The sequence below is a fragment of the Vicia villosa genome, linkage group LG2, assembly GCF_029867415.1.
Source record: "Vicia villosa cultivar HV-30 ecotype Madison, WI linkage group LG2, Vvil1.0, whole genome shotgun sequence".
NCBI lineage: Eukaryota > Viridiplantae > Streptophyta > Magnoliopsida > Fabales > Fabaceae > Vicia > Vicia villosa.
In genome coordinates, this window is record NC_081181.1 from 16,265,771 (window position 1) to 16,289,268 (window position 23,498).

The 23,498-nt window shown below is 38.5% G+C and overlaps 2 protein-coding genes and 1 long non-coding RNA gene across 5 annotated transcripts; all 3 read left to right on the forward strand.

Annotated features, from left to right (window-relative positions):
* The first annotated feature begins 3,391 nt into the window (after positions 1–3,391).
* LOC131645951 (uncharacterized) lies at positions 3,392–4,002 on the forward strand. Its single transcript, XR_009297235.1, has 3 exons — positions 3,392–3,514; positions 3,617–3,712; positions 3,876–4,002. It is a non-coding gene; the product is annotated as an uncharacterized LOC131645951 (long non-coding RNA).
* An 8,624-nt stretch (positions 4,003–12,626) lies between these two features.
* Positions 12,627–16,502, forward strand: LOC131649368 (GLABRA2 expression modulator-like). Its single transcript, XM_058919130.1, has 4 exons — positions 12,627–13,063; positions 13,178–13,279; positions 13,953–14,224; positions 16,050–16,502. Exons 1-4 carry the CDS (start codon positions 12,808–12,810, stop codon positions 16,242–16,244), a joined length of 825 nt encoding a protein of 274 aa, XP_058775113.1. The 5' UTR covers positions 12,627–12,807; the 3' UTR covers positions 16,245–16,502.
* A 1,643-nt stretch (positions 16,503–18,145) lies between these two features.
* Positions 18,146–22,599, forward strand: LOC131649371 (peptidyl-prolyl cis-trans isomerase CYP59). 3 transcript variants are annotated; one of them, XR_009298204.1, is made up of 14 exons: positions 18,146–18,506; positions 18,583–18,687; positions 18,772–18,889; positions 19,016–19,066; positions 19,264–19,355; positions 19,463–19,562; positions 19,816–19,938; positions 20,030–20,107; positions 20,225–20,271; positions 20,357–20,412; positions 21,336–21,376; positions 21,483–21,532; positions 21,773–21,869; positions 22,018–22,034. XR_009298204.1 is itself a non-coding variant. In XM_058919132.1 (14 exons), exons 1-14 carry the CDS (start codon positions 18,409–18,411, stop codon positions 22,248–22,250), a joined length of 1,149 nt encoding a protein of 382 aa, XP_058775115.1. In that variant the 5' UTR covers positions 18,148–18,408; the 3' UTR covers positions 22,251–22,599. The 3 variants fall into 3 exon arrangements, 2 of the variants coding, with proteins under 2 accessions (XP_058775115.1, XP_058775116.1); XM_058919132.1 differs by lacking the exon at positions 21,483–21,532 and adding an exon at positions 22,233–22,599 and having other exon boundaries at positions 18,148–18,506; positions 22,018–22,142; XM_058919133.1 differs by lacking the exon at positions 21,483–21,532 and adding an exon at positions 22,233–22,599 and having other exon boundaries at positions 18,149–18,506; positions 22,018–22,147.
* The last annotated feature ends 899 nt before the right edge of the window (positions 22,600–23,498 follow it).

Genomic DNA, 23,498 nt, shown 5'->3' on the forward strand with positions numbered 1-23,498 from the left:
ACCCTTTGAGCATTTAAGGCCAAAGCCAAGGCGGCCACCCTCATCATTCCCTCGAGATCCTCGGACAAGTCGTTATCTCGAGCCACCCTGTCCCGTCTGACTATGTGCCTCACCTCCTCGCGCTTGAGCAACACATTCTTCCTCGAGAAGATTCCCCGATGCAAAGTACAAGAGGGCAGCACTATGTCGTCGTCGGAGGGGTTGTCATTGATGAGAGGACGAAGCTCAGGTTCCCCCTCAGTCCTTTGCTTCTTCCCGGTCGGGGAACCACCCGACACCGTCCTAACCGACGAAGGAGAACCCCCATCAGGAGCGGCCGCAACAGCCGCTTTGACCTCCTCGACTCGAGTCCTCTTCACGGTCACCTTGGTAGCCCCCTTGTTCTTTGCCCTCATCTTCACGATCTTGTCATGCAAGTCGGCCATTTGTCCTGCAAAACAGAATAAATCAGCAACGAAGGAACGTAACTCAGGCAAAAGAAATAATTTCCTCACCAAGTAAAATCATCGCATCCCCATAGTCCCCGCACTCGAGGATAGCCTTGGTGTTGATGTGACGGGGCTCGAGCATAGGACCCCCATCTTCCTCGACTATGAGATCCCCATTGGGCCACGTGCATACCGCCGGCCTAAACCCATCCACAAAGTTGACGAGCCTCTTATACCCCGCTGTATCGCGCTCGTTTAAGTCATCGTCCCGAAAAATGTAGAAGTCGGTCCCATTTTCGAAATGGTTGTATTGCCACTCCAACGGGAACCGAGCAGCAGAACCCACTTTCTTCACCCCGTCCTCGACATATTCACAGATCTCAAATAAATTATCCTCGGCCCCTGGGGTGAGCGGCTTAACAATAAAATATCGACCCTTAAAATGCTTGACGGAGTCTTGGTAAATAGCAAACAGCTTCTTCGGCTGCTTAAAAGACACCCAACTCCACTTGCCATCCCAATCGCGCAGCCTCTGAAGGTGAAACACTTTGAAAAAGAGGGGCAGAGTCGCCTCGACCTCCAGGAAGCTGCACACGATTTCGAAAGCCCTTAGAAATGCGAAAGCATTGGGATGGAGTTGAGACGGGCATAAACGTAACCACCGGAAAACACTTCGCTGCAGATGTGTGAAGGGGAGCCTCAACCCGACCTCCTTGAAAACAAACTCATACATGGCAAACCGAGGACCGGGGAAAGCCGAGCACACCCTCTGGTGAGACTTAGGGATGAACGCACCCCAGGAGGGCTCCGCATCCGGCCCAAGGTCTTCGAGGACGTTAAAGGCCTCCTTAGGATGCGTCGTAAAGTGCGAGACGATTGTCCTCGGAGCAACGGCCACCCATTCTTCAAGCTTCCTCGGGGAAGTATCGACAACTGGAACCTCCTCTGGCTGCGAGCAACCAATTGCTTCGTCCCCGTCAGACACGTCGAAGACAATATCATCCTTGTTTTCGTCAGCCATTTACCTGAAAAGCAGAGGAAACAGTGAATTCGACTTGTCAAATCCACCCTTCCACCGCAAGTCAAGTGAAAGGGCGAGGAGGGCGAGGGAGGAAAGTTTCTCGTCTACGACCAACATCCAAGACACCCCCCCGGGTCTGTCAAATTACATTAAGAAAACGTGCTCGCGCGATACAAGGACCACCCTAAACCATGGTCGGCGAACATGTCCAACTCCCCAGCAAATTCATATCCTAATCGAGGCACGCGACGGACTTCACTCATCACATTTAAGCTCTCCGCGTCAAATGCATACGCTGGTCGACTCACTCAACTATTCTCGCTCGGCGTGCTCAAGTCCCATTCGGCAAACGCATATGAAAAGATAACAATCTCCTAAGTCTATTCGGCACACTCATAAACCTTGCTCGCCGCACTCATAAATCTTGCTCGCCGCACTCAAAACCAGAGCGTAAAACTTAAATAAACACAAGGGAGGAGACGAGGAGCTTACTTGAGAAAGCGAAGGAGAAATGCACGCAACGAACAGGATAGCTTGTGAGCAAATCTTGGGAGTTTTTAAAATTCTACGTAACAAATGAGTGATCTTCTCATTCTTTATATAGAGGAAGGAGGCCAAAGGGTGCCATGATGACCTAGATAGCCTAGGAGGCGCAATCATTACCTACACCCTGAAGGCAGCTTAAAGCATGGGAAAGCGCGAAGTGCCATAAAGTGCCTTGGGAAGCCCAAACGGCACAGTCAGCGCCTACACCAAAAACGGCGCTGCAATAATGACATTCCCTGCAGTCGCCACCTGTCAATCAAACCTCTGACAAGACTAACCCAAAACGTGTCACCTCCTCGGCAAGACTCTGAACTCAAACCAATAACTTCTTTGGTCTTTACATCTCGGCAGCAACTCCGCTTCCCGCGAGCCCAAACATCCGAGGAGACTCCAGTTGGGCGCAAACGTTCATACGCGTGCTCGGTCAGCCTCTTGGTTAAAGTTGTCACTCCCATAAGACTAACGACTTGGGGGGCTCCTGTTTTGGACCGGGCCGAGCAGGCCCACCTCTCCGCTTTAGCCGAGCAGGCCCAGTACGTTTGGGCCCATTTGCTTGATTACCGTTGCGAATCAGTCAAGCACGAAAACCACGTGGCACGCTTCAGCGAAGGATCCGGTCAACCTCCTCCGAATCCTACGCCGCGCTCACCCAGAACGTGAGTCACCTGCTGACTCAGCCCTAGCAGAGGTTGTTATGGCAGTCTCCTAGCACGTGGGCCTCCAACTAGATTTGGCCCAATTAGGAGATCTTGGCCCAGCGCTGGGGGCTATAAATACCCTCTTCTACTAGAGGGTCAGGTATTATCTTCTTCACTTCTAAAACCTTCATTCTCTGATAGCTACTGACTTTAGCATCGGAGGACCTTGCAGTTACCCCCCATCTTGCTCTTCAAGCCAGATTCAGCTGCACGTGACGATTCTTCTGATCAGGTACGATCAGAAACTTATTTAAAATTTATGTCCGTTAATAGACGCGAGCATAAATAGTTTGAAGGAAAATGTAATAAATTCTAAAACCATAAAGAATTTAATGTGAAACCTCTATTAAGATCTAGTTGTCAATTGAGTGAACTAAATAAGTACTCAAAGAAATAAGTGAGTTGTTTGCATAATAAAATAATTAAGCATTTTATATTTGAATTATTTTTTGGTAGAAAAAATAAGATTAAAACTATCAAGTTTATCATTTATTTATTTTGCAAAGGCCAACTAACAATTTTATTCATACAATGACTTTGATGACATATACTTTAGTTGTGTTTTGATAATATTTAATAAAGATCCGACTTTTAGGAAGAGTTTTCTACTAAAAAATATATATTAAAAAATAGAAGCTAACATAACACAAATATATTCTTTTGTTGTTGATGTAGATAGAGTTTTTTACATTATAAAGTGATCAAATACTTTTTTTTACTTGTTATATACAAAGGAGAAAAAAATATGACTAAGTTTATCCATTTTGTTTATATTATGATCTTATTTTCCTTTCCATATTTTGTAGTAACCCAACTTGCTAGTAAGCTTTTTATCATCATATTTAATTTTTTATTATTATCTTATACACAAATTTGTATTTCCATCATTAATTTTCATTTTGTTTTCTTGTTTTACATCATAGTAAAATGGTGTAAATTGGACATGGATTGTCCATGGGACTATTGTCGTCCTGGTCGAATTGCAGCATGCATGTTTGGAATGTGTAATTGTGTTACCAGTTAAGTTGAAAAATAATTATATCTTACATTAGTTTTTTTCTCCTAAAAAATTCTATTATTCTTTTCATATACTTATGCCTCGTACCTTTAATATCTTTAATATGATGTAAGATATATCACCACTGATTTTTTTTTTCATTTTGTACATATGTACGTATGCAGGATATTTTCGATATGATCATAAAAATTAATTAATGGAACTTCACATGTGAGAGAGGATGAAGAAGCTTATGCATAGTTTATTTTTTCACTTTATTTCGTATTTTAGTTTTGTAGTACTAGATGGCCTAATCGTGCAACTCACGATTTATATATTAATATTATTAATATTATTATTATTATTATTATTATTATTATTATTATTATTATTATTATTATTATTATTATTATTATTATTATTATTATTATAGTTATTGTTATTGTTATTATTATTCATTAATAATTTTAAATTACTTTTATATAGTAAAATACAAAATAAAAAGTAATTTGATATTATGATTATTATTATTATTATTATTATTATTATTATTATTATTATTATTATTATTATTATAATTATTGTTATTATTATTCATTAATAATTTTAAATTACTTTTATATAGTAAAATACAAAATAAAAAGTAATTTGATATTATTATTAATTTTTTTAAAAATTGTATACTATTTGAAATTTTGAAGTTGGAGTAAGGTGAAGTAGTTCTCTTTGGTGACAATAAGATTTGTAAGGTCCATGATATTGCTTGAACAAACTTATAATGTTTGATAATCGTGAGTTCCTTCTTCCACTACTATAAATATTATTTTTTATGACAAAGCTTTCACCTCAAACAATAAAAAGTCGAGGGTATAGGTATTGGGAGCGCTATGTTTTATTAAAAAAAAGTCAATCTTTTTTCTCGATTGGAAGAACCGACATAAATAGTTGCTCAGGGTTTGAGCTTCAATTCCCAACTCGTGCAATTTTATGTCTTATTTATAAGCGAAAAAGTGCCTTTATGTTTTATAGATTTTACGTCGGATATTATCCTTCGGTTTTTAAATAAACCAAAATGAAAACTCTTTAATTTTTTATTCATTTTGAAAAAAAAATGTGCCTTTATTATTTATTTTTTTATATTTTACGTCGAATATATTCCCTCAATTTTTAGTAAAACTGGGAAAAAACTCTCTAAATTTTTATTCCCTCAGAGTTAATTTTAAGTCTAACTCATTCACTATTTGAACCCTAGCGAACGAAAGAACGTCATTCTTCTCCAACCAACGAAAGAATATCATTCTTCTCCAAGAAGGAAGGAAGAACGAAAGAACCAACACTTTCATTTAGTCTCTCATCACATTTCCGGTATATACTTGTTGATGTTCGCAATTATACTGTTGTTGTTGGTCTCCATTATTGTTGTTGTTATTTGTTGTTGTTGTTGTTCTTGTTGTTGTACTTGTTGTTGTTGCCGCTGTCATTGTTGTTGTTATTATTTGGAGATTATCTTGTTGTTCACTATTTTGTTGGCTTTATTTTTATTTTCAAAAGCTTTGTGATAATGGGTCATAGTGGGATGAAAGCCAATAGATTAAGTAAAGAGTATGAGAATGGAGTGTTACAATTTCTTGATTTCACTAGAAAAATCTTCCTAATAATAATAATAATAATAATGAGATTTTTTGGTGTCCTTGTAAAAATTGCTTTAATATGAAAAAACATCCAAAGTAAGATATATTCAATCATTTAGGTTGAGATGAAATTATTCAAAATTACACGAAATGGATATGGCATGGTGAATTGACAAAAAAGAGACCTTAGTCACATACAATTTTCAGATGGTGAATTTATGAATGATACTCTAGAAGACAAGATTCGTGATATTGGAGTAGATGTTTTTAAGAAAACTAATGTGCTAGAGACTTTGCAAAGAGACATGAAAGATTTGTTGTATCCGGGATGTAAAAGTTTTACAAGAATGTTAGTTGTGTTAAGATTATTTAATCTTAAGGCAAGAGGTGGGTGGACGGATAAAAGTTTTACTGAATTACTTAAATTGTTGAAAGAAATGCTTCCCGAAGGTAACACATTGTCGAACTGTAGTTATGAGGCCAAAAAGATATTGTGTCCAATGGGTTTGGACTATGTCAAAATACATGCATGTCATAATGATTGCATCTTATATAGGAAAGAGTTTGGAAACTTAAGGAGTGTCCGAGGTGTGGGGAGTCACGCGCAAGCATAAGGACATTGGTATTGATGACGATGATGATGTAACTAAGAAGGGTGTTCCTTCCAAGGTGATGTGGTACCTAGTACCTACCAATAATTTCAAGGTTCAAGAGATTGTTTGCTAATGTTAATGACACAAAGAATACTTGATGACATGCAGATGAAAAAGTGTGTGATGGAAAAATTTGCCATGTAGTTGATTCATTGCAATGGAAGAAAATTGATTTCTTATTTCCTGATTTTGCCCTTGAATCGAGGAACCTTAGGCTTGAACTTGCCACCGACGAAATGAACCCATTTAGTAATTTGGGTACTAGTCATACATCATGCCCTTTTCTTCTCATAATTTATAACCTATCTCCATGGTTATGCATGAATCGCAAATATATGATGCAATCAATGATGATTACGGGTCTAGGATAATAAAAGAACGACATAGATGTTTATTTGACGCTATTGATTGAAGATTTAAGACTTTTGTGGGAGGAAAATGTTGATGTTGATGATGTGTATACAAATGATAACTTTAAGCTACGTGCCATGTTGTTTTGTACAATCAATGACTTTCCCGTATAGGGTAATTTGTCTGAGTACATCATCAAGGAACATAAAACATGTCCTATACGTGAATTTGAGAATTTTGGATTTTCTCCATTAATTTGTAAGTTAATGTGAGATTTTCCCAATTAATTGGAAAAATCTCTAATTAATTAACTTTGATAACATCTACTTAATCGTTAAAACACAGTGAAATTTGGGATTTTCCTAATTAATTGGATAAATCCCAAATTAAGTTACAAATTAATTGAAAAAATCTCAAAATTTTTTTTTTTTTTGATTTAAAGAGGTGAATACATTAAGCACCTGAGGCAAAAACAACATTACAATCATTATCCAAGGACGGCATAAAACCATTCCAATTTCTAGAACCTACAACATTCCCAATTCCTACCAACAGGTGAGCATCAGTCACCTGCTTTCTACCAACAAACATGATAACAGCATCAGTAAAATTTCTAACTAACAAGCTGCAATCATCCGCCACTACTTTGATCTCTTCAAGAACACTCAGACCATGGATGCAATTGATCACATTAAGGGCATCGGAAAGAAGCATAATCCTATCCAACTTCAATTCTTGGGCAAGCTGTAAACCCCACCTAATGGCTAAGGCTTCCGCCACGGTAACACTAGCACTCGACTGTTGACGCTGACAGGCAGCCCACACTACCTCATTGGCGAAATTTCTAACCACACACCCAAGAACAACAGTCCCGTCTGAGAATCTTCCTGCATCTACCTGCACAGAATGATATCCAGCAATACACTTCCCTCGGTTTTCATCAATGACCATTTTCTTTCTAAACCTCAGACCTGGATTGGCACCATTGAAATCATTCACCACGTTTACCGCTATTTGTACCACTCGCTCCGGACCAGCATGTTCATTACGAAACACCAGCCTGTTTCTAGCATTCCAAATAGCCCACAAAGTGGCGCCAAAAACCTGGACAGCCCACACATCCTGCGTATCCAGCCCTTTCTCCATCCACTCCATGAATTCCATAGAATCCGGCACACGATATCCCAAGGGAGAAACAAACCAAACAGCTCTAGCGAGATCGCAACGGAGAAAAAGATGGACAATAGATTCAGGGCAGCAGTTACAAAAAGGACAAAAAGTATCAATTGACATACCTTTCTTCGCCAAATTATCTCTTGTTGGCAACAGATTTCTACCAAGTCTCCAAAGAAAGTTCCTGAATCTATTCTGAATCGGTACCCTCCATATCTTTTTCCACAATCCTTCAAAAGGTCTACTCGAGGGTCCAGCGTTTTTAGCTACTCTCTCTGCACGCAGAAGGTGATATGCAGACCGAGTAGAGTACATACCATTCTTTTCGAAATGCCAAACTAGACTGTCGCACGTACTCCGCAAGGGCAATGGGATACTACACACTTGAAGAGCTTCTTGAGGGCCAAAACATTGATTAACCAGGGCAGCGTTCCATCTATTGAGATCCTTATCGATAAGAGCCTCCACCTTAGCACTAGCTTCAAGCACGTTCGGTCTTCCAAGAATCTTAAGGCCCGGGTTATCGGGAATCCAATTATCCACCCAAATTCTAACACTCCTCCCATCTCCAATCCTCCATCTAGACCCTCTCAGCACCAACTCCTTCGAACTTAAAACGCTCCTCCACGCATAGCTAGGTGAGTATCCCAAAGCGGCTTCCTGGACCTCACTATTTGGAAAGTATCTACTCTTCCAAACCTTACTCAACAGAGGTGATTCTCCATTTAAGATGCGCCAGAACTGTTTACCCAACAAACTCAAATTGAAATCCTCAATACCCCTAAATCCCATACCACCTATAGCTTTAGCATCCGACAATTTGTCCCATGAGGTCCAATGTAACTTCCTTTCCCCTTCCTTAGCCCCCCACCAAAACCTCGCCAGCAGCCTTTCTATCTCCAAACACACGCCGGCGGGAATTTTGAAACAACACATAATGTATGTGGGAATTGCTTGCGCAACCGCTTTTATTAGGACCTCCCTCCCTGCATTGGAAAGAAAACCCTCCTTCCAGCCTTTCATCTTTTTCCAAATGCGATCTACAACCAACGCGAAAACCTCCTTTTTGGACCGCCCCAAAACCACTGGCAGGCCCAGGTATTTTGAGTGATCATTAACTGTCTTAACTCCCATCCTACTACGGATCATATCTTTGACTTCATCTCGCACATTTCGACTGAAGGAGGCTTCGGATTTGTCGAGGTTCACCATTTGTCCTGAAGATTTTTGATATACAGCAAGAACATCCATCACCTTTTCCGCTTCCCCCACATTGGCTCGAGTAAACAGCAGGCTGTCATCTGCAAAAAACAGGTGAGAGATTTTAGGAGCTCTTCTCGCCACTTGGATTCCATGTAAACCTCCTTTCGATACTTCTCTTCTCAGTAAGCCCGATAGCACATCTGCACAAAGAACAAACAGGTAAGGTGAGAGAGGGTCCCCTTGGCGGAGACCCCTCTCCGGAAAAAATCTCTGCCCCGGCTGACCATTGAACATGATTTGGTAGGACACCGTTGAAATACAGCGCATAATCGTTGACACCAGATTCTGTGGAAACCCCATCGAACTAAGGACCCCTTCAACAAACCTCCATTCGACTCTATCGTACGCCTTAGCCATATCAAGCTTCAGAGCCATCACCCCTTTCTTCCCTTTCCTTTTCTTCTTCATCCAATGGAAGCACTCCATAGCCACTAGTGCGTTATCCGAGATAAGCCTACCCCCCACAAAGGCACTTTGCTCAATATCAATTATCTCCGGAAGAAGACTTTTTAGCCTATTAGCAATGGTTTTGGAAACTATCTTCATCACCACGTTGCACAAGCTTATTGGGCGGAATTCCTTTGGAGACCTTGGTTTCTTGCACTTAGGGATAAGAACAATGAACGTCTGATTGAATTCGGAAGGGTCAGCCCCCTGGTTCAGGACTTGCAGCACCATTTTCTTCACATCATTGCCCACCACATGCCAATATTTCTGGAAAAAGAGGGCTGGCAGCCCGTCTGGACCTGGTGCTTTCAGCGGGTGCATTTGGAATAACGCCTCTACAACTTCCTTCTCTGAGAAATCCCCACTGATACTGCGTCGCTGAATATCACTAACTTTGTTCCTCACCACCTCACAGGTTTCCTCTATATCAGAAGGCTGCGAGGATCTAAATAAATCCACAAAATACTCCTTCAAGATTTTCTCACAATGTATCCTTCCTGTCCACCACTTACCTTCGGGATCTTTAAGCTTACTTATGGAATTAGTTTTTCTCCGCTGGTCAGCTTTCCTATGGAAAAACTTGGTGTTCCTATCCCCCTCCTTCAGCCAAATAGCTCTACTACGCTGTCTCCATATTACTTCCTCCGTTCTCAGCAATTTTGCTCTCTGAGACTCCAGTGCTTTGTACCTCGCTACCTCCTGATCAGAAGAATCCCAACACTTATCTTCTTTTAACATATTTTCAATACGGTTCAATTCCGATTTCACGTTGGACCTTCTATATTCTTTAAACTCGTCAGAAAGATTCGCCATTAGCTTTAGCTTCGCATAGCCATTAACCTCAGGAGACCTCCACAATTCCTTAACCATACCCTCGCATCTCGAATCTCTTGTCCACGAGTCTTCAAACCTAAAAATGTATTGCTTTAGGTTCTGCTCCTTCCTTTGAACACTCTCCAGCACAATTTTAATGGCAGCGTGGTCAGAACCATACCGAGAAAGATGAGTAACTTTTATCGGGTCAAAATGGGCCATACCTCCACTCGAAGCAAAACACCGGTCTAGACGACACTGAATATTATTTTCCCCCACTCTCCCATTAGACCATGTGAAAGGATATCCTTCAAAGCCCACATCCAACAAACCACAGTAATCAATAGCCTGGCGTCCCCAATCAAACTGAGAAAAGGACCTAGCATTACCTCCACGTTTCTCAGCTGCTGACAAAATATCGTTGAAATCCCCGAAACAAATCCACTTATGACCCACCTCCCTAAAAACTTGTCTCACCAGACTCCATGTGTTTCGTTTATTAACCTCCTCAGGAAAACCATACACCCCAGTTATGAACCATGGCATATCCTCTTCCTCCTCCGCAATAGACGCACAGAAATGGTTTATGGAGAACGACACCATAGTAAGCCTCATACCCTCCTTCCAAAGTACTGCGATCCCTCCTGCCCTCTCCCTACCATTTCCCACACAATCCACCACAAAAGCCTGATCCATACCACTTTTAAACTTAATAGAACTAAACTCCTGCTCTTTCAGACGGGTTTCCATAAGAAAAATCAGGGAGGGATTTTCATTACGGATGAGCCTTAACAAGGCTCGAACTGCACGAGGGTTCCCTAAACCTCGGCAGTTCCAACTAATTATACTCATTGATCCAGGCGGTGTTGGCCAACCAACACCACCTCTGGTTCAGGTTTGTTTTGATCGCTCATGTTCTCATCTTGCTTCCTCTTTTTCCCCAGCGCCGCAATCTCTTCCGGAAGGCCTTCAAGAACTTCTACCTCCACCAGTTGCCTTTTGCCTTTCGCTGTATCCATGCATTTGAGACTCTTCGTCATGGCCTTCTTCCCCACCTTCTGTCTACTCCACTTTTTCCCTTTTGGTTGTGATTTCGGTCCCTCTGCAGTATTTTTGTTCTTTGAATTAGAGATGGCAACAGCACCCAAAGATTCTGCAACGGATTCAATCTCCTTCAGTTTTTTTGGGTCCTCCTCTCTCACAATCAGTTTCCCGCTGTTCTGCTTAGTTAGCCCTTTAACTTGCACCACTTCATTCTCACCTTTCTCTTCGCCTTCTTTCGTTTCGTATCTGCTCTGACTCGAAGACACATTGAAAAGGCTCCGACTGCATGTACCAGAACTTGACTCCTTGTTCTTGTCTTCGAAGTTTTTTGGCAATGGAGAGGCCCTTAACCACAAGCCATAGGACAACTCCTGTTCATCTATATCTTCGAATCCCTCCTCATCGGTGTCCCCCATTGTCTCACAATCTTTCAATTGATGCCCCAATCTGCCGCAACAGAAACAAAAAGTGGGCAATCTCTCATACTTAAAGAAAACCCTGTAACTCTTTTCCTTGAAACGCACAACCGTGCCCCGCTTCAAAGGTTGCTTCAGATCTACCTTGGCCTTCAGTCGGAGAAATCGCCCATTCCTATGATTATCCTTTGAATCCACCTCCTCGAAAGTTCCCAAGATACCTCCTAGCTTCTTTGCCATCGCCTCAGATCGAAGTATCAAAGGTAAATCATAGACCCTGACCCAAAAAGAACTGAAATGCATATCGAGGCCTGATGGTTGTTCCTCCCCTGAAACTCTCTTCAGGACCAGCAAATGTCTGTCAAAGCTCCACGGACCATTCCTCATCACAGACTCCAGATCTCGCCTAGAAGAGAACCTAAACAGAAATAGATTCTTGCTGAGCTCTTGTGTTTCAACTGGATTTTTCAATCTCCACGCACCCACCATGGTATTGGTAAAGGCTCTTACATTGAAGCTATGTTCTGTCCACAACTTCCCTGCAAGAGTTCTCTGGAATAACTCTTCGCCGCTAGCTTCTTCAACCTCCACCGTAACCCCCTGTTCCTCCTCCGTCGACAAAGGTATATTCTTCCAACTCTCCATCATAACCACACAGCCACAGTTCACGGAAAACTGGTCGTAAAGGAAACCCAGGTGAAATGGGGAAAAAAACCCAGAAATTGGGTGAAAAAACCAAACCCTAGGTGAGTTTGGGGGAAAATCACGATAAGTTTTAGAGAGAGGTTAGAGACCTTCTCACTAGAAACACGTGGACTCTAATCTTCAATAAGAATTCACCTTCTTTGAAAAAAAAAAAAAAAAATCTCAAATTAATTTCTCAATTAATTGGTAAAATCTCAATTTACGGAACTGTATCCGTAAATCCATCTACAAAAAAATCAATTTTTAAAAAAAATACTTTTAGAGACGCATCTATGGAAATACTGAGGACGATGACAATTTTATCAATTGAGTGGTGTCTATGTAGGCCATGGCCTCGGTTAAGAAATGGTCTTATTTTTTAAATATTTGCAAATTGTTTTTTTAATATTAAATTTCATAAAAATTCCTCCCGTACCCTTGAAAGTTCATGAACTAAAAAGCACCCGAAATGGTATTCGCGCTAAAAAAAGCCAACTCATTCAACCAATCCTCTCTCTTTCCTTTCCTTCTTCTTCTTCTTCCCAACCAAAAAAAATTCCATTTCCAAATTCCAACAAATCCTTCAAAACTTCACATTCATACGCGCTTTCACGCGCCGCCACCATCTTTCAACTGAACACCATGGAACAACCGAAGCTGAAAACCGAAATTGAAACTCACGTCGTGAACGGAGACTCCGCCGAAGCGAAGGGATCCGGATCGGGATCGGGATCTGGATCCGAATCGGGAGGTAGCATGAAGAAATCGGTGCATTGGAGTCCTGAATTGGTTACCGAAACCACGTTCACGTCTTCTCCTCAAGGAACGCAGTCCAATTCATCTTTCAATTCCGCTTCTCCTTCTTTCTCTCAACCTCCTCCTTCGTTCAACGTCATGGGTAAGGATTCCGTTGATTTCGTCTCTCATCATTTTTCATCATTTTATTTGTGCATGCGTGTGGAATTGGAATGTGTATATATTTGTGTGTGATTGAATTGTTTGTTGTGATCAGAGACGGTGGTGACTGTACGCAATGTGCTTGGAAGATGGGGGAAGAGGGTGGGAGAGGCGACTCGGAAGGCCGAGACTCTCGCTGGAAACACTTGGCAGCATTGTATGTTTTCTGTGTTGATTTTGTCCTTTGTTTATTCTTTATTTGTTTCATTGTTTTCAAGTAGGTGCAAATTGAATGGTGCTGGTATTGCATTTTGATTAACCAATCAATTAGAGTTGTAAAGAGATTTTATAAAGTATTTGTCAAAATTTTCCATATCGTGTGTTGTGTGTTTGTCATGTTGTGGGACTATTAGACTCAACTATCACTGATCCCTTTATAGAAGAATAATTGCAAATTTGTAATCATGTGGTCCATTCTGTATTGATTGTATGTGGGTCTATGATTTCTTGAGTTATTTTGATATGTGTTCATATGTTAATGATCTTTTAGTGATTTTCTATTTTTAGTTCTTGGTTTGATTTGGTATATCCGTACTCATCCCTTAAATCTTCACTGCCATTTTAAGGGTTTGGAAAGGGTACCAAACTATCCTATGTTGTACATTGACCTTTGATACTATATAATTTATTTGAAATTTCCTTTCTGTCAATGTCATCATGGGAACTGGTACGTGTATTGAGCGTATTGTTTTGCTCATTCTGTTGTATCAATCATGTCATCGAGGGATCTTTTGAGTCTTATACGCTTTTGTTTTCACTATCTCATTATCCACATGAAGCTTTTATACTAAACAACTGAAATGTGCTTGTTATGATACGTCGTATTTAAGTGAAAACAAGCCCAAGCATGACCGAAGCTGCTATGGGAAGAATTGCACAGGGAACAAAGGTCCTGGCAGAAGGTGGATACGAGAAGATATTTCTGAGTACATTTGACACTGTTCCAGAAGAACGGCTTCAGAATTCGTTTGCATGCTATCTATCCACATCAGCTGGTCCTGTAATGGGAGTGTTGTATATATCTACAGCTAAGATTGCATATTCTAGTGACAGTCCTATTTCCTACAAATCTGAGGACAAAACAGAATGGAGTTATTATAAGGTACACATTCAGTAAACTATCATAGAAATGAGAGAGGTTTGCATTGCATCATGAAGTGCTATTTTCCATAACAATTTTTTTGTGTAATATATCTGAGTGGCTTCTGATTCCTGAAGATGTAATCGAGCTGTTTTATGTTAAATTTAGTAAAGCAGCAGCTCATGAAACTGTTAATGATGAGAAATGTCATGAAGTTTAGTCTTCTTGGCTCATATTGGTATGTTTTGAAAGAAAGAAAACAAGATAGACATATATTGAAACTGTCTGTGTAAAGTGTAAACTACACCACAGAATGTGGAGACTCTATTATATATGCTCTGAAAAAATATTATGTAAAGTACAGGGTTGACTGAAAGGACTTAACTGTTCTAAAGGAGGAGATGTATACTATACTAGATTTAAGCTTTGTTATTTTTATCATCAAAATACATGATAATTTTTATCATTAAAATGTAATGCTAAAAAACACCCAGTTCAGCTTCTGTAAGATTTAGTTGGCTGTTTTAAGTCTTTTTCAACTGTACTGCTGACTCCTTAAATACAATATGAAAGACACAGTTCCACAGGAATTTGTCTCCTGCATTTTACTATCCTTTTCTTTCTCACAATTTTCAACCTTTCCCTTATTTTACGAGTCATGCTCTAATTCTCTAATGTATCTAGACTCTTGAGCACTCGTCCTGGTATGGAATTCCTCAGTAAATCAAGGTTCTTAATTCTTTTAATCTGTTTCTTTACATTTCCCCCACTCATCCACTCATCCAAAGTCATTCCCTTATACATCCGGAACCATGCATTCCTTACAAAAGTTTAACTTGTCATTGATTCATTACTACACCTGTAAACATTGATCCTTACAACATCTGTAAACATTGATGTTGCAGCTAATCATTTATTTCATAAGTCCCCTGACTATACCTTTCTAAAGGTGGTTGTTGTGCATACTAGCCTTTACTGTGTTGTAACAAGTTATAACTTCGTTTCATTGACTGTACTTTTCTTGGATACTCTATAGCCCATAAGGTTAAAATGCTTATCCCCTGACGGCAGTGTGCATTTCTAGGGATGTCCTGTTTAATGTGTTTCGATTTCCCCTTTCTTCATAGATTAGATTCAAACCTCAACCAGTCCTTCTCCCTCTCCTCTATCCCTATTTCTGCCCCACATCGATTTCAGCTACAATTATAATGGGTAGCTTTTGTAACTGTTATCTATTAGTTGTTATGCGACTATTACAATTGTAGCATCATCCATTAGAGTTAGTTAGCTATCTTGAACTGTAATGTAGACTATTAATGTAAGGACTCATCACTAAATTTAGTAGAACATAAATAGTGTTTCGGAGATATCACCCTCTGGTTTTTAATTTTACTTTCTCACAGTTTTAGTTTCCCGGTCTTGGTTGGATTCTTTTGGTTATTTCCCCAATGATGCAAAGTTTAAAAATTTTCTTTTGTGCTTAATTCTTACAACACATCTAAATTTATTTGCAATTCCTATAAAACGGGAAAATGCTTCAGTTTTATCTGTTAGTTAATAAGATCTGCAATGGCAGCTCAGCTTCTGCATTTCGTGACTTACAATTCCAATTTGCTAAAGATCTTCTATTTCCACAATTTCTTATATGCAAATTAGTTATTTAACACCATTCATTTTATCTTGTTCTACTATAACAAAACATTTTGTGCATATTTTTTCTATAACAGTATTGCATAATAACATCAAGCATATTTCTCCCTTTTTTTCTTGTTTTTGTGAGATTTAGAATAATATTGCATCAAGTGATATATTTTGGTTGATATGGCATATTATGTGATGCTTGTAGGTAGTCATTCCCCTACATGAGCTAAAAGCAGTGAATCCTTCATCTAATACAGCCAACCCTGCTGAAAAGTACATCCAAGTGATCTCCGTGGAGAATCATGAATTTTGGTTTATGGGCTTCTTGAACTATGAAAACGCCGTGGGCTTCCTGCAAGATGCACTTCAAACAGGCAAAGTAATACAGTCAGAAGCATAGTCTGTTCATACGTTCTAGTTTCAAACCAGCAAATATATGTCATGCCATCTTATTGTGTAGGCTTGGAACTGTTGATAAACCAGCTTATATTTGGCAAAATTTTGTTGATATGAATTTACTATAGGCTTCATACCTTGGACCATTTGTGGGGATCCATTGGAATAGTTAGAAAATTGTATTGACTTTTTCTCGTATTCTTGCATCTGATTTGTTACAGAACTAGTTAGCAATTATAGAAGGTGAACTATTTTTGTTTTCCTTTGTTGATCGGTTCGTATTATGGATTGGTTTCATATTATGTGAAACTTTTTCCGAAGAATTTTGTTTAGAATTTGACTGGTATTCTACTATTTGGCCTTCCAGAACAGAAATAATTGTTATGAATATTTGCCCAAAATTACTATTGCCAGCTTGGAAATCAAATGCATAAACATTTGTCAACTGCTAGATTATAAGTTAGTTCAAGCAAGGTTGACAGGATATTGCTAGAGTATTGTTTCAAACTAAAGCATGCTCAAGCTCCTCATAGGATCACTATTCCCTGCTCTGAACAGATTTGCTGCATTTACGTATTCGGTAGCTTGATCCAACGACTGCAAAGTAGCAAATGCATGAATGCGGAAAATTATAACTATATATAGTGGATTTGAATTCCTCCTCGTAGGGTTCTCCTCAAACAAACATGCTTAGTACAATTAATTACGGTCTTAAATGGCCAACTCAAGCTTCTGACCTTAACTTTAACTTTAGTGTGAGAAGTGTTACATGTACAGTACTCGTATTAATAGGTTTTTTTTTGTTACAATCATATTATTATTAGTTTGATAAAGGAGTTGGACATTAAGAACACCAATGAACAAACAAAACCTACTACTACAACAAAAACAAAGATATTTTGGTGGAGCAAAAATCACTCATTTTGTAAAGTCATGACACAATAGTTAAGAGAGAAAACTCTTCCACTCGAATGTTGCTTATTATATACGCGCCCAAGAAAGAAACCAAAGTCCTAGTAATCCTGCCAAATGGTGATTCAACATGAATTCACTTGTCCTTTGGACCCAAAGCCCACAAAGTTAATTATATGAGATGAAGCGCCTATAAAGCACAAACATTATTTTGAAGTTGTTGATTGTACTTTGCAAATAATTTATAAAAAAAAAATCCATTTGATGAAAAAGTAGTTGTGTTAGGCGGAAATTTTCGTTAGATTCTTCCTGCCACTTCAAAGGAAACAAGACAAGAAATTGTAAATTCTACTATAAACTTTCCGCATCTTAGGAGTTATTATGAAGTATTTACTTTAACTTAACTACAAACATGAGACTTCAAATGGAAGTACAAACACATATATTGAAGAGAGAATGACATTTTCCGAATGGATATTGGGAATTGGTGATGGTAGCATTGGAGATGCCAACGATGTTGATATCACAGTCCAAATACCACATGATCGGTTGATTCCTACCTTTGGCGACCCTCTTTCATCTATTGTTGAGAGCACATATCTAAATCTATTGCAAAACATGCACGATCCATCGTTTTTTTTTAGGATAGAGCTATTTTAGCTTATAAGAATACAATTGTTGACACCATTGTAAGGAATCACTCAATTTCCTAAAAAGAAATTGAGGGCCCATTACTATAGTTTTGTATGTATAAAATTAAATAAATAGTAAATATGTATCATATGTCTTAGAAATACGTGTAATATACACACAAAACTATAGTAATGAAAAAGAAATGGAATTTAAAAAATGGAGGGAATCCTTACTTAATAATTATATGCTAGATTTATTATTTGGAGAAGAAAAAAATTATTTGAATTATGATTAATGTGTAGCGCCAAGTCAGACTTTAATATGTTATATGTCGTGAACGAGTTCAGAGATCTGCTCCATTTTTTAATTTTCAGTTTTTTTCCTGTTTGTTAAACTGATGGACGACACATGGCAAAAGAAATTTTAAACCTTTCTACCCTTCTTCTCCCTTTCCGTTTCTCTACCGCCATTTATTTGTCATATTTTCTCTTTTTATTTTTATTTCTCTTTCTCCCACTTCCCACTGTCAGTTACTTGTCAACTGCCGGTTATTTGCCGTCGCGGACTCACCGTTGCGGTGTCCCCTCTTGCCACGAGCTTTGTATTATTGTCGAACAAACAAGATGTCAGTGCTTATGGTGACGAGTTTAGGGGACCTGGTTATCGATTTGCATACCTATAAGTGTCCCTTAACCTGCAAGAACTTCTTGAAGCTTTGCAAGTTCGTCTCTAAATTCCTCTTTCTAACTATTTTTTTCTTCTTCAAATCATCATCATCTTATCATTCTTGTTGTTAGGATTAAATACTACAATGGCTGTCTATTTCACACCGTTCAAAAGGATTTTACTGCACAGACCGGTGATCCAACTGGAATCGGCACCGCTGGCGATTCTATCTTCAAGTAACAAACCCTAATTCCCTTTACTTTTATTGCATTTCGTTTTTTAGGGTTCTCATTTTGTGTAACGGCCTTTTGTTATTTCAGGTTCCTTTATGGTGATCAAGCTTGGTTTTTCAATGACGAGATTCATATTGATCTAAAGCATTCCAAGACTGGAACTGTTGCCATGGCAAATGCTGGAGAGAATATGAATGCTTCACAGGTATCACATGCTTTTTTATGGCACCTTGATGATTGGTTTCCAGTTACTTGATCTACATGTAATTATCTCACCCTTTCGAATAAATTTTCACTTACTATTGTTTTTTTACTCTGTTTATTTTTCCAGTTCTATATAACTCTACGTGATGACCTTGATTACCTTGATGGAAAGCACACTGTAAGTATTCTAGACTTCCTTCCCTTACTTTGATTCTTTCACTATATATATCAGCACCATCACACACATTGAGTTGTTGTAATTATTTAGGATTTGGATGGATATGATAACTTTTGTAAATTTAATTACGCCGCTCAAAAAGTTATTTATAATGTCGTCGTTATTTATTTGGTTTCTATGCTATGCCATATTTGTAGGTATTTGGCAAGGTAGTTGAAGGATTTGAGACTTTGACTAGAATAAATGAGGCTTATGCAGATGGAAAGGGAAGACCATTTAAAAATATTAGGTTTATACTCTTTTTTCACTACTAAGAAATGTGAATTGAAAGTGGCATTTTAGTTTGTCTTTTTGAGATAAATGCAATGTATTCATCTTCTTGAATTACTTGAACAGGATCAAGCATACTTACATCCTTGAGGATCCTTATGATGATCCTCCTCAGCTACCTGAGTTTATTCCTGAAGCTTCACCTGAGGGAAAACCTAAGGACGAGGTACAGGTTGATTGTAGAACTGTATTTCGCAGCTTGAAATCAAGCAAAATTTAAGCTTATATTATTTGTTATTGGTGGTCCTTTCTGTTATGATAGCATTACTTGTGAGTACTGGGAATGAAGCCAACTGAAAAAAATCACTGGCCTCATTTTTCTTAACTTGTCTTCTGTAAATCTACTTGAACAATTTTACAGTCTTCAGTAAGCACACCTGTTAGAACTTCAAAGTCACGACTTGATGCAATTTTACTAGGTTGATGATGAAGTCAGGCTTGAAGATGATTGGGTGCCTATGGATGAACAATTAAACCCAGGAGAGCTGGAAGAGGTTATTAGATCAAAGGAAGCACATTCTAGGGCAGTTGTGCTTGAGAGTGTAAGTATATGTTACACAAAAATCTCAGAACTTGGTGATTTTGCATGCAACTATGATGGGTTTGTATAACTCCCTTTCTTCCTCATTTTAGATTGGGGATATTCCTGATGCTGAGGTTAAGCCTCCAGACAATGTACTATTTGTCTCTAAAATGAATCCGGTGATCGAGGTGGGTAATCTTTTATGCTCTGTCATGGATCTGTATCATTTCCTTCTTTATCCTTCATTTCTACTGAGGTAGCAATCAATGTTTTCTTAACTATTAATGATTTTCTCTAAATTATAGGATGAGGACTTGCATACAATATTTTCTCGCTTTGGAACTGTATCATCGTGAGTAATAATGAACAATTGACTTGTCAACACATTTATATTTAGCAATATACATATTGTTAACACCTGGAATATTTGATGATAGGGCTGAAATCATCCGTGATCAAAATAGTGGTGACAGTTTATGCTATGCTTTTATAGGTCAGTGTGTATGTCTACAATCCGTGTTAATTTTATGCAATTTTATATTCATGCAGAAACAGTGATTCTCCGTTATTTAAATGGTTCACATGTTTCTCACTTTATATTGGTCTTTATCCCTTTGCTACACCACAGTGATCCTCTAAAATCCAACTCCCAAATAAACTCTTAAAACCTTTCCCTCCAAAATCCAACTCCCAAACAAACTCTTAAAAAAGCCATGATAAGGCTCTGAAATGAAGACAAAGATTATCCTAACCATTACATCTTGGAATATAAAGAAGCACTCGTAAACTCAAAGTGCATGAATTCTACTTCATCTAAATACGCCAAAGAATTGTAGAAGCAACTAACCACCATAAACTATATCTTCCGTGATCCACCTCTTCTAAATCCTCTAAAATAAAAAGCAACTTGGTGCTATAAACTTCCGCCATGGAGGGATCCAAGAAAAGGTGACAGTGAGAGTGAGACCCATTATAAATTTATATAAAGTCTTCTAGATTAAGATAGAGGGCACATCCAGCATTGATGGAAAAGATTCAAACAATTTATTCCGTATAAAAGTGACAGTAGATAGTAGTACAATTTAAGTATGAACAGGAAGCTCTTTCCGAACGTCAACTTTACCAGATCATATTGGTTTTAGAGCTATATTTAGTCTCTGAGCTTTGGTTCTGCAAGCTAGGCTTGACCTTAGGTTAGAAGTTACCAATTAATAAATGGAAAATGTGTCAGAGCAACTGTTCTCAATGTTTCTGATTTCATTTGGTTTCTATCAAATATATAATCAATTTTTTAGAATTTGTAGTTGCTAATACTCACTGACTGTATTCTCCAAACTTGCCCTGCAATTGTAAAAGGGGTAACTACTCTTGTTGTTAATGCAATCAACGGTATCTAATGTTTATGCATCATGACAGAGTTTGAAGACAAACATGCATGTGAGCAGGCATATTTCAAGGTATGCTGGAGATCTTGAACTGTCATTTTCCTAAGTAGTATTGCCTTTCTTTTTCTGGACAGTAAATGACTGTTTTGCTTTATGCACACAATTGATGTTGTTGTAGGTTTATTAGTTCCATGGTTAGCTTATGTATACCCCTTCATAATCTTCCTGGTTAGCATTATCCTTCTTACATGATATTGCATTTATTTCCCAATGATAATTTAGCTAGTGTTTTAGCTTCTTGCGCTCCTGTTTTATTTGCTTCGTTGTCCTGTTTCAGTTTTGATTGCAGAGTTGTTCTTTTCTTTTGTAATTCTTAGTATTTTCAATTTTATATGCATAAAAAATTTCTGAGATGAATAAAAATCTTATTTCTCTAACTCTTCTCTTTCACAACCTCCTGTTCTGCAGATGGATAATGCTTTGATTGACGATCAAAGAATACATGTAGATTTTAGTCGAAATGTTGCAAAACTGTGGTCACAATACAACAGGAAAGATAATAAGGGTAATGACTAATGATATCACTACTGATATCACTCTAAGCATTCGTTTTATACTTTTATTTTATGGCTTTGTACAAAGTGCCAGCCAATGTTTGGTTGTTAACTATTGAAACTAACCCTTCATGTTAATACCATAATTTATTACTGCAGCTGGTGGTTGCTTCAAATGTGGTTCCACAGATCATATTGCTAAGGATTGCACTGGAGATGCTACGGTGAAACAACCCACAAAATATATCTTGAAGGACAATAATGCCCAACGTGGTGGACAAAATGTGAGGTCTGTACTTCTGATTGCATGTGTTTGTCTTTTACTGTCTGTGATTATGTCTCAAATAATAACCGGCTACAATTTCATGATGTAGATAAGAAATGGTTTTTGATGGAGATAACACGAAAAGTCCGAGAGAAACGAAACACCGAAGACATAACAAAGATGACCTAGATGATAAAAGAGGCAGGAAAGAAATTTTTAAAGATGATAGTCTCTGAAGTACGGGTACTTCTAAAATGATAAAATACCGGTACCGGGTTCACGTATCGTATTCGTGGTATTTTAATTTTTCTAAATATTCGATTTTGAGTTAAATTTGTGATTATGTCTGTTGATATTTGTAAATATATAGTGTTAACTTAAAAATATTTGTATATAGAATAGTCTCACATCGACTATATCATGTAATTACCTGGATTCTCTCTATATATAATAAAGTGTCCGTAGTTCTTACTAACCACACAGTTAATTCAAATGTCTCTTAGCCTCTCGGATTTCAACATGGTATCTAGAGCCTACTAAGAGGAAATTCTTCGCCGTGTTTTATCCGGTTGACCTACTGTCTTCTGGTGAGAAATTTTCTTTTGCAAACTGTGTCATTATTCCGAACTGCCTATTTTTTTTCTCCGTGACTACCTTCCTCACTGTTCACCAACGTGGTACTGTTCACAGCGCCACACTGTTCACGATTTTTTTCCACTCGGTTTTGTCCCTTGATCACAGATCCGGTCTCTGTTTTTTCTTCCGACTCGCGAAAATCTTCTCTCCAGTACAAACAACCTCGTTCTTGTTAACTTGAAGCTATGGGAGGCGCTGATTTTGTCTCGTTTACTAAAGTTCCGTTGATTCCATGTGAAAAACTAATAGGATCGACTAACTATAACATATGGACTTGTGTTGTCGATATGTGGTTTCGCGGTCAGGGATATGAAGAGCACCTAATCACAAAATTGGCTGTCGTTGCAGTCGACAAACTCGCTAAATGGAAGAAAACTGACGCTTCTCTGTGTACTGTGTTGTGGTTTTCCGTAGCACCTAACCTCCAAGCACAGTACCAAGCCTTCTCCACTTGTTATGAGGTATGGGAAAAGGCCAAGAAAGTCTTTTCCAACGACGTTCACTCTCTATCCAGTGTGCAAGCTTATCTGAGTAAGCTTGATGCCTTGAAAGCAAGTTACGCAACCCTCATACCTTACGTAAAAGATGCAACAACTCATGTCGAACAACAGAGTAAATATTTCATGGTCATGGTACTTAAAGGACTACCATCAGAGCTCGAATTCGTTCATAACCAGATTATATTAGGTACTAGTGTTCCTAGCTATGAAACAGTTAGTGAACAACTCTTGTGCTTGAC